This window comes from Chiloscyllium punctatum, chromosome 18, assembly GCF_047496795.1.
Source record: "Chiloscyllium punctatum isolate Juve2018m chromosome 18, sChiPun1.3, whole genome shotgun sequence".
Taxonomy (NCBI): Eukaryota; Metazoa; Chordata; class Chondrichthyes; order Orectolobiformes; family Hemiscylliidae; genus Chiloscyllium; species Chiloscyllium punctatum.
The window spans coordinates 77,338,571-77,352,196 of NC_092756.1; the positions used below are offsets into that span (position 1 = coordinate 77,338,571).

At 40.2% G+C, this 13,626-nt stretch overlaps 1 protein-coding gene across 6 annotated transcripts in view; it reads left to right on the forward strand.

Annotated features, from left to right (window-relative positions):
* Nucleotides 1-227: 227 nt before the first annotated feature.
* The window catches only part of tom1 (target of myb1 membrane trafficking protein), a 105,848-nt gene continuing 92,449 nt past the window's right edge, over nucleotides 228-13,626 (forward strand). For 5 of the 6 annotated variants that reach the window (XM_072588492.1, XM_072588493.1, XM_072588495.1 and 2 more), the window contains exon 1: nucleotides 228-371. In XM_072588492.1, coding sequence (XP_072444593.1) covers nucleotides 320-371 — 52 coding nt within the window. In that variant the 5' untranslated portion in view covers nucleotides 228-319. Of the gene's footprint in view, nucleotides 372-9,491; nucleotides 9,625-13,626 lie in introns of all 6 variants that reach the window. The other variant, XM_072588494.1, reaches the window with a different exon arrangement.

Here is a 13,626-nt window from a genome sequence, read left to right on the forward strand (position 1 = left end):
CGGTTCATGGCGACGGTCATTTCTTGGTACCTCTGGGCACTTGTCACCAACTGTGTGCCTCAAAGAAAAAAAAAGGAGCGGAATGGAAACGAAAACAACGGGGTTTTTTTTTTAAATTAAAAACGTTTCTCTCGCTCTCGATATTTGTAATGAAGACGAAGGACATTTTCTGAGGAAATGTTATTTTTCCGCCGGTTTGACGGTTAATACCCACAGTGCCTTGCGATGGTTTGTAAACATCACGTGGCCAGGATCACGTGCCCCGGCGGGGGTCAGCTGCTCCCTCCCTCCCTCCGATTCACTCCGTCACTCTCTCGAGATGGAGTTTCTTTACGGCAATCCCTTCAGCACCCAAGTCGGGCAGCGGGTTGGTAAGAAACACGTAGACGTACATTCTCGCGAAACAGCGGCGTTGCTTCCCCGGTCCGCTCTCTCAGAGCCCGGTCGGGGGCTCTGGCCCGATTTGAAATCTATTTGCGAAGGGGTTTTCCTTCAACGGCTGAAGTTAATGGGACCGGTGAGAGGGAGAGGGGCAGTCGCGTTAGCCAATCACGTCAGGCCCTTCCTGACCGACGGCCAATGGGCATAGAGGTGGGCGGTGTCCTCCCGATTGATTGTCAGGTGGGGAGCTGGGGGTTTGTCAGTTCTCCTGCATTTGTTGTTTGGAGGAGCCAGTGTTTGTGTGGGGGGTGGGTGCAAACTTAAAGATTACACCATACCAGGTTATAGTCCAACAGGTTTATTTGGGAGCACTAGCTTTCGAAGCGCTGATTCTTCTTCAGGTGGTTGACCTGATGAAGAAGCAGTGCTTCTAAATAAACCTGTTGGTCTATAACCTGGTGTTGTGATTTTTTTTTAGCTTTCCTACAGTTGAGAGATTTCCAACCTGCCCTACCCAGCGTCCAGTTGTCAATATTACATATTCACACAGCGAGTGCACATCTTACAGGAACGTTTGAAGTTGCCTAAAGTGTGTAGTTTGTTTTTCACTTTTAAAAAATTTAATGGCATGTATCTAGAACGTGAAATATTTTGTTATATTTGAGACAAAGTCATTGGGCACATTCAGATCCTAATCTGCAGTGGCTGGTGAAATGTGAGTTCAGTTGATAAGTCTGGAATCATAAGGTAGCCTTAGTGGTGAAGATTGAAACTATCGTGGTTGCAAAATCCCAAATGGTTCACTGAAGTCCCTTAGGGAAGGAAACCTACTGCCCTTTACCTGGTCTGGCCTACAGGTTGTTGCTTAGTTGCTGTCTGAAATGGAGTACAAGTCACTCTGTCATCCATGTCCCATGACCCTTGAACAAATGGAGGTCTTGCCAATGCCATTCACATACCAAGTATGGGTGGGAATAGTATGTTTTTTTTTCAGGGGATGAATAGATGAGAAAGGAGTGGAAGAAATCAAAACAACAAAAATTCAGGTGGTCTAGCAGAGGGAAGATGAATTTTTATGTGCTGGAAAAAGTTCTGAACTTCCATTAAGTGCATAGCCAGGAGTAGGCTATGAGGAACAGTTGGTAGCAGGGTGCTAAGTAGCAAGAATTACATGGCTATCCAATGACTATTCCACTTCGTGTCCCTCTACCTGTTTAATTCCCATTAATCTTTAATTCTGATGAAAGGCTAACTCTGTTTTATGTTTCTGCTTTCCCTAAAGAACATTGGTGAACCAGATGAATTTTCACAACATTTGATCATAATTAGTACAGATGCCATTACTGATACTAGGTTTCAATTCCTGATATATTAATTGAAGTTAAATTCCACTAGTTACTGTGGATTTGAACACATGCCCATGGAGCATTTGCCTGTACCTCTGGATTACTGGTCCAGCATCATCAATCCTTACCTGAGATATACTTTGTGTTCTGTTTTAATTTCAGATTGCCAAGATATGGAGTATTTTACTTTAGTAGTAGAATATTATATTTAAGAATTACCAAGATATGCTTACAAGTATGGTGGGAGGAGGCTTGCTGGAACACAAACATCCCAGCAGACTGGTTGGGCAGAATGGCATGTTTCAGTGCAGCACATTGTGTGGTGCTGTGAGTATGACTCCTCTTGTCAAATTTTGATGTGTGTCACCGTCACTTTGTTTAGGTGCCAGATGTTAGATGTTAAATGTTTGGCTCTGTATTGTTTTGGAATACTCTGAGCTCATGGTTTATAAATACACAGTGGTTTGCTTCCTGTTTTTAACATGCTTGAAGAAGCTGAGTTTTCTGTGGAAGAGACTAACACAGTGAAGTTGCTGGATGAATTTAGTTTATTTTAAAATTACTAGTTGTATGCCCTTGGGTCAGATGTTTACTCAACATCGTATCACAATCACGTGCAGTTGGTCTGAATTTGGAAATGGTGAATTGTTCTTAAAAATTAGTTGATTTTTCTAGAAAGGACATAACTGTACGTTATGCTCTCCTGGATTTCCCAGTGGGACTGTTGTCTTAGATGCATGGGGAAGGGGGCACAACTGTTGCCTGAGATTTTATGCCAATATCTGATTTCCACCCTTAGCTGATATCATGATGTAGTAGGCAAAAGTGAGGATTGCAGATGCTGGAAACCAGAGATTTTAGATCAAAGTGGTGCTGGAAAAGCACAGCAGGTCAGGCAGCATCCAAGAAGCAGGAAGATCTACATTTTGGGCCAGAGCCCTTCGTCAGGAATAGCTATTCCTGACGAAGGGCTCATGTCCAAAATGTCTTTTTTTTTGTTTGTTTGTTTTTCCCCTGCTCCTCAGATGCTGCCTGACCTGCTGTGCTTTTCCAGCATCACTCTGATCTAAAATCATGATGTTGTAGCCAGGAATGGAAAGCTTGACAGATTCTCTTCCTCCAAGCCCAGGGTTTGAGACAGATTGTGCACCCACATCCACACCCACTTCAAAGGAAATCACTAACTCAGCACAGACCAGGAACTGGGACATGGCCATTTTCATAGCCTTCAGCAAATAGAACCATTGTGGAAGAAGGGAGTAATTCCTAACTCGGTCAGATGGGATGTGTATGAAAGCAAATGCTGCAAGTAGGAGAGGTCTGAAATAAATACAGAAGATGATGTGGATCACTTGTGGAGAGTTACAGAGAAACAGAGTTAATATTATGAATGGATGACCTTGCATTTGTAATTTCCTCCACTTAAGCATTTAAGTGCCTGTATAAAGTCAAGTAGGTTCTGTGAGGGAGATTGTAAAGAAGAGGAGGGCATATACAAGTAAGGCAGAATTATTTCTATACAGCATCTAAACATTTCTGAAATATACTTAGGCATGGGTTTGTCTATCAGTTTAGTATTATTAGGCCTGATGACAAGGTGACCAAAAGTATACCCCGCTACCTCCCAACATGTGCGCTTCTAATCAATGTTGTAAGTTGGGATCTTGCTGGTTTGTTTGCCTCATGAGCCCAGGGAAGTTTTGTTGATGCTACTGCGTCAGCCAAACTCAGTTGTTGATTGATTCTGGGTATGTTTGCAGGGATTATAGCTGTATCTCTTTGGGAAGCATTTACCTGTGACATTGTTGGGAGAGCCTAAAATGAATTTATGCAGCACAAACAGATACATTGTCATTGGATCTTCATTACACTCTTAATGCTGAGTATCTGTTGATATAACTGTCCATCAATGACACCTTGCGACAGGTTTCTCTGCTAACAGATGTTCATACCAGTGGAACATTTCATTAACTCAACAAAGCAAAAGAAGTTAGTTTACAGTGCCTATTTGAAGAATAAAATCTCTTCCTACTGTAGCAAACAGAACTTGAGAACAAAACTGGAGCAACTCAGTTTCCATACAGTACAGTGAGTGCAAGACAGTTATGTAGCACAAACAATTGATGAGGGTAATCAGTAGAGTGTATGCCTCCACCACATTTTGTTAACTCAATGTTAATTAATGCATTTGCTCCTAGAATTTTTTTTCTCTCTGGTTACTTGATACTCTGTAACTACAATGTTGGAGATTTTTTAAAGACCTTCCATCGCACTGAGAAAGCTTCAGGCCAATCCACATCCAATAACCTGCTGTGAAACCTCTGTAAATGCTTTACAGCTCTAACACCGTACCAACAACAATCCACAACATTCTAAAATAAAGCCAATTTGGCCATCTCTCAGTAACACATTGTTTTAAAATGTTCCAAGATCTTGATCCACATCATCAAAACCTATTAAACTCTTCCTAGGGCTGTTCCTTGTTTGTACAGCATGTTTTGTTAAAATATGTTCACTAGATTTTAGATATTTTGTTTATAGACATGGACAAGTTGGACTGAAGGGTCTGTCTGCTGTATGACTCTATGATTGACAGAAATGAAAACATTACATTGAGGTTAAGACATAAGGTATGAGTCTTAGGTTCATAAGATCAAGTCCAGTCACTTAAACCATGCAAGGTCCAGATGTGATCGGCATGGGAATTTCCCAATCATCTTCGATCTGTCCAAAAATCATGGTGTCTATATGTTTGACCACCTGCAGGCTATCAATTGAGCATGTTAAATCAAGATCAGAACTTGTCCCAGAATGGGTTGTCAAACACTTTTTTTTTTATTTTCTGATGTAGTGAAACCTAGATGAAGGTTTATAGCCATGAAAGTTGAAGTGAGCATGAGAGAAGCTGAAGTAAATTGAGAAGTTGTGATAAAGTGTAAAAGCAACCTTAGCCTTAATTTATTTTCAGCATTAATTCGTAATTCATTTTGTTTTTTGCCCTTTTGAAAGAGTGGTCAAATTTAGTTCTGTTTGCTGTTTCTCTGTATCCCGGGAAGCTTTTCCCTTGTGATGTCTGCATTACTGGTTCACAACTCTGTTTTTACCTAGGGTTAAGCCAGTGAATAACCTGCATTGTGAATCGTACCCATTCTGTTAGTTCAACGATTTTTTTTCTCTTGAGTCAATTTTAAATGAATAATCATTGTGAACCTCTACCATGAGGTACAGTGTAAATAGGTTTTTAAAACCTGCACACCCTAGTCTGAATAATGCAAAGCTGCTGAGATTTATACTAAACAGCCCACTGACCATTCCTGTTCGGTTGCTTTCATTATTGAAAATTTGTAGCATGTAATTTGATGAAGTGAGATTCTACTTATATTCAGCCTGAAAGAAATGCACCATCTCTGACCTTTAAAGGAATTTGAAAAATAGCATTACGATAAAATGTTAGATGCATTGGAAAATATTTGTTTGAGGCTGCAATATTTTTGGGTAAATTATTGTGCTCTCCAACATTGATAGTTTGGAGAAGGCAGTATTTTTCCATTCTGCCCATTAGGAATCTGATTTTTTTTAAAATCGGAGGCAGGGAACAGGAGTGAGGAAAGTTTTTTCCACTTGCATAAAAAGGGTGACTGGAGGAAACCTCAACAAGGAGGTTTCCTATCAGGCACTTTAAAAAAAATTTTAAATTAAAATGAAAATTGAAAATGCACCATGGTATGTTAATGGTACTCCCACTCAGACTTGGGGATGGTCTGCAATCCTACCAGGAGTGCAGGCTGTGTCCACTTCTAGGCGCATGGCCTGCACTAATCCTTGATCAGAGATTGCAGTGGAAAATAGGGAACCCATTAGCTCCTTTAAATCTTGATCATCAAGAGTCTTGATGGGTTTTATTGCCAACCTGCCACTCATGGCTTTGGGCAATCTCCCTGGGTACTGAACAGAAGTTGATCAAATGGCCAGGGTCAGGAAGTTACTGACCTTGTAATTTTTGGACTCTAATTGTTGGAAAAAGTAAATGTAGTGGAACAAAGTTGTTATTTAGTCAATCAGTTTGATTTGATCTTGTAATTTAAGTTGTTTAATCTTCTCTTTGTATTTATGATAATTGTGAAAAAAAACTTGCCAAACATATTGCTAGAGTACGTTAAGAAAATAAGCTTAATGCAAACTGGAGGAACCTCCTGAGGAAGGGTCACCAGATCCGAAATGTTAACTCTGATTTCTCTTCACAGATGCTGCCAGACCAGCTGAGCTTTTCCAGCAACTTCAGTTTTGTTTGTTGAGGAACCTCACCTCGTTTTCTACTTCGGCACTTTATAGTCTCTTGGACTTAATATGGGCTTTTACAAGTTCAGTGTTTGATTTCTAGTCCACGTTTCTCAAATCCCATAGCCATAGGACATTGGAGAAGCAGTACACCTTTGAACCCATCGAGTCTGCTCCATAATTCAATGAGATCATGGGTGATCGTATAATCCTCAATTTATTTTCCTGCCTTTTCCCTTACTGATTAAAATCTGTCTCATTCTCTTGGCTGTGACTTGTTGGCTTTATTCTCCTTTTTCACTGCCAGCATTTCCACCTATTTTATGTCTTTATCACCGTTATCACTGCCTTTGCCTTTTGTCTTGGGCGTACTCATTATCTATTCCACTTGGTCCATCTCACCTCTGTCACTAGTATATAAAACATAATTTTCCTGTAAAGGTGTGAGGAATGTTGGATTGAAAGGCAATGCAGGCTTGAGGGACTAGACACCTACTCCTCTACCTATTTCTCATGGCTTATCTCTATTAGCTTTTTCCAAGATGAGATTTCCTTATCATGTGGGTGTTTTTCCTGGCTGTAGTGAGTCGTGATGACATTTAGGCAATTTATGTAGGCTCCAGAATGGGAGGAAAAAACCATTGAAGTTTTGAGATTTAAAAAAAACACTCCACAAAAAGTCTCTTTGTGACTTAAAACTTTTAAATGCACGTCTCAATAAGCACATGCTTTTTCGTTCAAAATTTCTACCAGTCTGTGCTCTCAAAGTTTGCCACAGCATTGTTTTAAAAATAATAGAAATGGATAGTGATAACTTACAAGTTTTGTGAACTCTTTTAACTTGAAGCTATGACTCCATGTCATGTGTTGCTGTAGCTCTTTATTACTTTTTCAGAAAATCACGCCTGTCTGTGTTTTTATTTTACTAGTAATAACATGATCTCACCGCACCTGCCTTGTTTGTGTACTAATGTTAGATCATGCTGTTGTACAAAAGCATGCTAGTTCAGTTGAAAAAATATAAATGGCAGTAATTCTTGTCTGTAATCTGGTGTTTGCTCATAGCTCTTTTTGATAATTCAGAGAATCTGAGGTGTTAAGGGGTTAATTTGCTCTGCTAACCTGTAGAAATTGGATGCCCCAGGGATAGGGTGGTATATTTCTCTGTTTTGCAGATGCAATGTAGAAACATTGACATTATCATCTCCTATTATTCAGAGTAAAAACATTTACTTTATCACCTATTCAGAATCGATAAGAGCATTGCAGTTGGAATTCTGACCACACCCTGCCATTTAAAAAAGAATTTACATCAGAAACATTTGTCTTGAGTGGCATCTGACTCTGGTTGTCTTGTGGGCGTTACTGACTGTGATATGAGATTTTGTATAAAGGATGAACTGGTTCCTTTGTTCAGAGAGCTTCTCTTGACATGCTTTGCAAGTGTTGCGAAGAGTGTTAAGTGATCCTCCAAAGCTTGTACTGGCTTAATAAACTTTGGCTGTTCACAGAAGTTGGCATATTGCAGTTGCATTAAGTGTGCAAGAATCTCAAGAAAAAGAACCTAACACCTGGACGTCTCAGAATCCTGGATATTAAGTAAAGCTCTGTGGAAGAAAACAGAGGCTTTTGAAATGTGGATGTTGAGACCTCTGGCAAAAATTTCAATTCAGGATCATAAGACCAATGGGTGTAGAAATTGAGAGCAAAAAGGCTCCTGAAATATCAATTCCAAATAAGAAAGTCAGTATTTTTATAACTTGTTCAGAGCCAAAAACCACTAAGATCTCTTCTTTAAGAAGAAAGAAATGGAGGGCAGTGGAAGAAAGGCCCAGCCTCGGCATAGTTGAATGACTCAGCAGTGTAGACGAGCGACAGTGGATATGAGGATGGCGCAAACCATGTAACTGTGACACCATGCCAGCAGATCTCCTGACAGCTGTAGCTACTGGCAACACCAGTTCATTCATCTCCTGCAGATGGTTAGTTTAAGTCAAAGTCCTTTCTCTGTGTGAGATTGCTGAGTTAGTACATCTATATTATTGAGAATGTTCACCACCCACCAGTGTCCCTCTAAAGAACCATGAGGAAGCTGGAGAAATCTGTATAAAGGAAAAACTTGCAGAATGTTTCAGGGAACACCTCTGGGACACCCGCACCAACCGCCCCGTGGCTGAACACTTTAGCTCCCCCTCCCACTCCGTCAATGACACGCAGGTCCTTGGCCACCTCCATCGCCAGACCCTGGCCACACGCCGTCTGGAGGAAGAGCGCCTCATTTTCCGCCTAGGAACCCTCCAACCACACGGGATGAATGTAGATTTCTCCAGCTTCCTTATTTCCACCCCACCCCCCCCCCCCCCCCCCCCTCACCTTATCTCAGTCCCAACCCTTGGATTCAGCATCGCCCTCTTGACCTGCAATCATCTTCCCAACCTCTCTGCCCCCACCCCCTTGTCTGGCCTATAACCCTCACCCTCACCTCCTTCCACCTGTTGTATTCCCAGCACCCCTCCTCCCTACCTTTTATCTCAGCCAGCTTGGCACACCAGCCTCATCCCTGAAGAAGGGCTTATGCCCGAAACATCGATTCTCCTGCTCCTCGGATGCTGCCTGGTCTGCTGTGTTTTTCCAGCAACACATTTTTCAACTATTGGGATTAAAATCCCTGTTGTGACTTAGAAAAAGAAAATCAACCTGATTTGTGCAATTTCAATGAGAGTCATTCTTTACATTTGAGTAGCAACAAGATCTGCACTTGCACATTCTACCAGCAGTATGGTTTTTAAAGTACAATTGGATAGTAATAACTGCCTGGATCTTGAATTTTCTTTCAAGAAACTCTGAATCAAAGCTGTTTGCTAGTGAGCACACTCTAGCGATTTAAGTAAAAGTGAGATGTCCCTGTTGAGAACGACCTTTTATTTGGTGTTGGGCCAAAATAATTTACTAGTATGGATTGCTAAGCAACTTGGCTTTGGGTTTGTACGTATCTTAAGCCTGATTGGAACCATCCTTGTTATGTGTGGTGATTCAGATCCTTGCACATGAAGAGCAATACTGTGCTTGAGTATAGGTAGTACCTGTCATGAAGACCATCAGGTGGAGGAACATTGGATCCAAATCTAATCATATTCCAAGCAAGAATCCCATTTGTGGATGCTGTACGATCATCATTGGAGAGGCTTGACCCTGTTTTCCTTTTCCAGGTGAAAGGTCACTTGAACTGTTGTCCAACTGCTGGTATTTAACTGTGATAGTTTAGACAATTATTCTAGCATACTTTATCCTCCCCTAATCTGCAGAAATCTGACCTGTGGGGAATCGAGATCACAGACACTTGCATCAATGGGATAATGGCTATGATGTATATCTTTCCCATTTTACTTTGTGCCAAAGGCTGCCTGTGTCACAAGGGATTTTGTATGCTCACTATCTTGAAAATAATTGTTCTATTAATATTTGTTTTTTGAATTTATTCTACAGTTGAATAGTAAACTGGCCCAAAGTCCTTCAGAGGAATGGTATGAAGCAAATCTTAACATTGAGCCTCATTAAAAGTAAAATATATCATTCAGGAGCGCACTAGGCTTGTGGATTATTTGTTCATGCTGTTAAGGTTAGTAGTGTAAAGTTCCTATTCCGTCCTCCGACAAATTCTGATCTGTCATCTCCCACTGTCTATTTCCAGCTTGCTCATCTCAGTTCCAGCCCAACCTGATGAATCCCACTTTCAGGCCTTTATTATATGTAATTCCTTTTTAGCCAGCTTCCCAGCTTACACCAAATGTACACTAAAGCTCATCTGAAATTGCCTGTTCTAAACTGTTTATCTCATCTTGCTCCGTTCCTCTTTCAAATTGACTTCTTTCTGACCAAACTTTCAGTTACCTGTCCTAGTATCTCCTAATTTGGCTTCATGTCAAATATTCTTTGACCATTGCTACTTTAAACAGAGCAGCAAATTACTACAGATATTGGAATGTGTACTGAAAACAAGAAATGCTGGAGATCACAGTGGATCAGTCAGCATCCATGGAGAAAAAGAAAGCTAACATTTCGAGTCTAGATGACTCTTCAAAATTGAATGTCCCATGTAACATCTTTTACCATATTGAATAAAAGTTGCTGCTGAGTTGCAATTTCTCTTTTTCTTGTAAGGAAAGCCGGTATGCTCCGTTCTCCCAAATTACAGCAAGCAGTGAGGATGACACGCAATGTACAGAGGGATATAGAAAGATTTAAGTGGGCCAGAGATTGGCTGATGGGATGTAAAGTGGGAAAATGTGAGGCTTTGCACTTAAGCAGGAAATATAGAGCAGCTAGATGTTAAATGAGGAAAGACTGCAGAAAGTTGCAGGACAAATGTTGTTAGGATGCTCATCTGTGAATCACAAAAAGCTGACATCCAAGTTTGACAGGTAATAGGGAAGGCAAATGGAATTTTGGCCTTTATTTCAAAGGAATGGAATACAAGAAATAGGGCAGTTAGCCTGCATCCCCAGTAATGTGGACTTTTGATCCCTCTACTGAAGGAAATACATTGGCGTTCAAGGCATTTCAGAGAAGATTGACCCAAGTTGATTCCAGGGACAGAAGGATGATTTTATGCGAAAAGGTTAAGTTGGTAGGGCTTGTATTCATTGAAGATTAGAAGGATAAGAGGAGTCTTTATTGAGACACCAGATTCCTAGATGTCTTTACAGGATAGACATGGAGAGGTTGTTTCCCAATGTGAGAGTGTCTTGGTCTAAAAGGCGTAATCTCAGAGTAAGGGGTCAGCCATTTGCGAGAGAGAGAGAGAGAGACCAGGAGAAATTTCTTGAGGTTACTGAATCTCTGGAATTCTTTACCACAGAGTAGCTGAAATTACGACATTAAGTATTTAAAGATGAAAAAGGCAGATTTGTAATCTGTAAGGAAATTAGAAATTATGGGGAGAAGGAAGAGGAGTGGAGCTGAGAATGATCAGATTAGCCAATACCTCATTGAATGGCAGAGCAGACTTGACAGGCTGAATGGTCTACTTTTGCTCTGTCCTATCTGCCAAGATTTTGCCCACAAACATGTCCTTACATAGATACTTGGGGTCATCGTCACAACTTGCCTTCCCATCTATTTTTGTCATCTGCAAACTTGGCTTAGGATGTTCACTTTCCTTATCCAAATCATTAATATATATTGTAAATAATTGTGGCTCCAGTAGTGATCTCTAGCACTGCACTAGTTACAAATTGTCATCCTGAAAATGCCCACTTTATCGAACTCTGTCTTTTATTACTTGGCTAATCTCTTTCCTTACTATTGTACTGCTGCTAACCATGGGCTCTGATCTTAAGTATCCTGATGTGTAGTGTGTTATCAAATACCTTTTGAATATCCAAATACATTACATTTTCTGGTAGTCCCTCTTTATCTATCCTGCTTGTTATCTCCACAAAGATTTTTAACAAATTTGTCAAAAATGTTTTCTCCTTTGTGAAGCCATGCCGACTCTTCTTGACGATATACATTTCTAAATGATCTACCATTGTATCCTTTATAATAAACTAACATGTTTCCAGTGACAGATGTTGTACTAAGTGGGCCTACAGTTGCCTGTTTTTGTTTTTGTCTCCTTCCCTTTTTAAATAAAGGTGTTACATCGGTATGGGTGAGTTGAACCAAAGGGTCTGTTTCATTGCCCATGTCTATGACTCTATCAGCAATTTTCCAATGCTCTGAGACTTTTCCAGAATCCAAGGCTTCTTAGAACATTAGGCAGTCCCTTGAGACCAAGGATTTTTTTTCATTCTGGACTTGTGGATCTTGAGGTGAATAAATGTTGCAATGCTGGACCCATATACTCTGCTGTAGGTGATGGTTGAAGAGTAGGGTGCTTGGGCTTTTGCGTGCTCCTTTTGCTGTTTGCACTTAGCTGCCACCTAGGGTTCATTAGAAATACTACCAGTGGTTGACATATTCATGGATGCTTTTCCAGTTTGGACAGTCTTGGACATGTGATTCCCATGAGTCACATAAGGATATTACATGTTTCCATGGAGGCCAAGTTGGTGTCCGTGAAGTTTTTTTTTTCTGCCTTCCTGCTAAATACTTGTCATAATGATGGCGATTGGAGTAGAGGGCCTTTTTTTGGATGTCTTGTACTCCTACCAAAATTGTGGCCCTCCTGAAGCAGCTGATAGGCAGGAACCAGTGCCTCAATGTTGAAGATATTGGCTAGAGAGAGGACACTGATAGTGGAGGTCTTGTCTTGCCTTTGGATTTGCAGTATTTTGTGGAGGCATTGCTTCTTTGGGAACTAAAATGTTGTTTGTGTCTTTGCACATAGAAGGGTAGTTAACACTAGAGTCTTGTAGATAATTATCGGTTCAGGATTTCAGGTCTTTGTCATCAAACACTCTGTTCCTCTGGAAATTCTGACAAAAATAGTGCTGATCTTGGTCATTCAAAGCAGCAAGGCTCCAGGTCTTAACACTGAGTGATCAGATCTCAGCTGAAGATGAGGTAAGAGGACATAAAATTGACTGTATCCCCTTGATGGAGAAATGAATGGCTAATTGTCAGTCTAAAATTTCCTAATTGTGGACCCTTGTGTGTGAAGCGATTGTTACTCTGACTGAGAATTGAATAATTTTAGAATTATCAGCATAACTTGTGCATCTATTTCTCAAATTCACTATTGTGTCATTTGTATTTTACAAACCAAAGTTATTTACTTCATATAGAGTAAATTAATTGATTTTTATCTTTAATTATTTTTCTCTGTTCCTCTACTCTTCATCTTTGTGGATTATTCTTACAATTACTGAATGCAACAGTCCTTCCACCACTCCATGTATTTACTAATTCAGTAAGGGTCATCATAAAATAAAAAGTGGCCTCAGGTTTCTGCTACTTTGTGCAATTTGCTCAGGAGTTGGCCAGATCAGAATGTAGAACGAAGCAGTTTTAGATGGAAAAAAGATTTGGCATGAATTTTTATGCTGTTTTCTAAGACCTGTGGGAACAGGCCCCAACTACATGGCTATTCCATGTCCTTGGATTGAAGTAGCAAGCATGACAAGTTCTGCAAGTTGCACCTACTTGTAGTCATTAAACAGAATAATCAATTTTAGCTTTTTTCAGTAATGGGCATATTTAACTATTCCGCTTCCAATTTACAAAAAAAAAATGACCACTGTGCCAATGAAATAACTTTGTACAATTTTTCAAAGTCCCTTGCAATTATTTTAAATCTGGTTGCTTATAGGGAGAGGACTAGACACTCTTATTTTTAAAAAAAAAAAGTTTTTTCTTTCTTGACCCTATTTGAAGCTGTCTTAAATTGGTGCAATTTTATTATCATTTAAAAAATATACTCTTTGATGTCTTTAATGTGAGGCAGGGAAGAAAATATATCGGCTCCGACATTGTCTGATTGTGCTGGCTAGTGGAAAATGTTGTGCCTGGCACTTATACAAATATGTTTAAACAGAAGTATACACACACAGCCCTGCTTTAAGGTCAGTTGTTGTCCATTGTCCTCCTCACCCACCCCCTTTTCTGTTTTGAAAGAGGAGTGTGCTAGGCTTATTCCATAACCAGCCAGTTTTCTACTTTGTGTGGAGCATTTCTTATA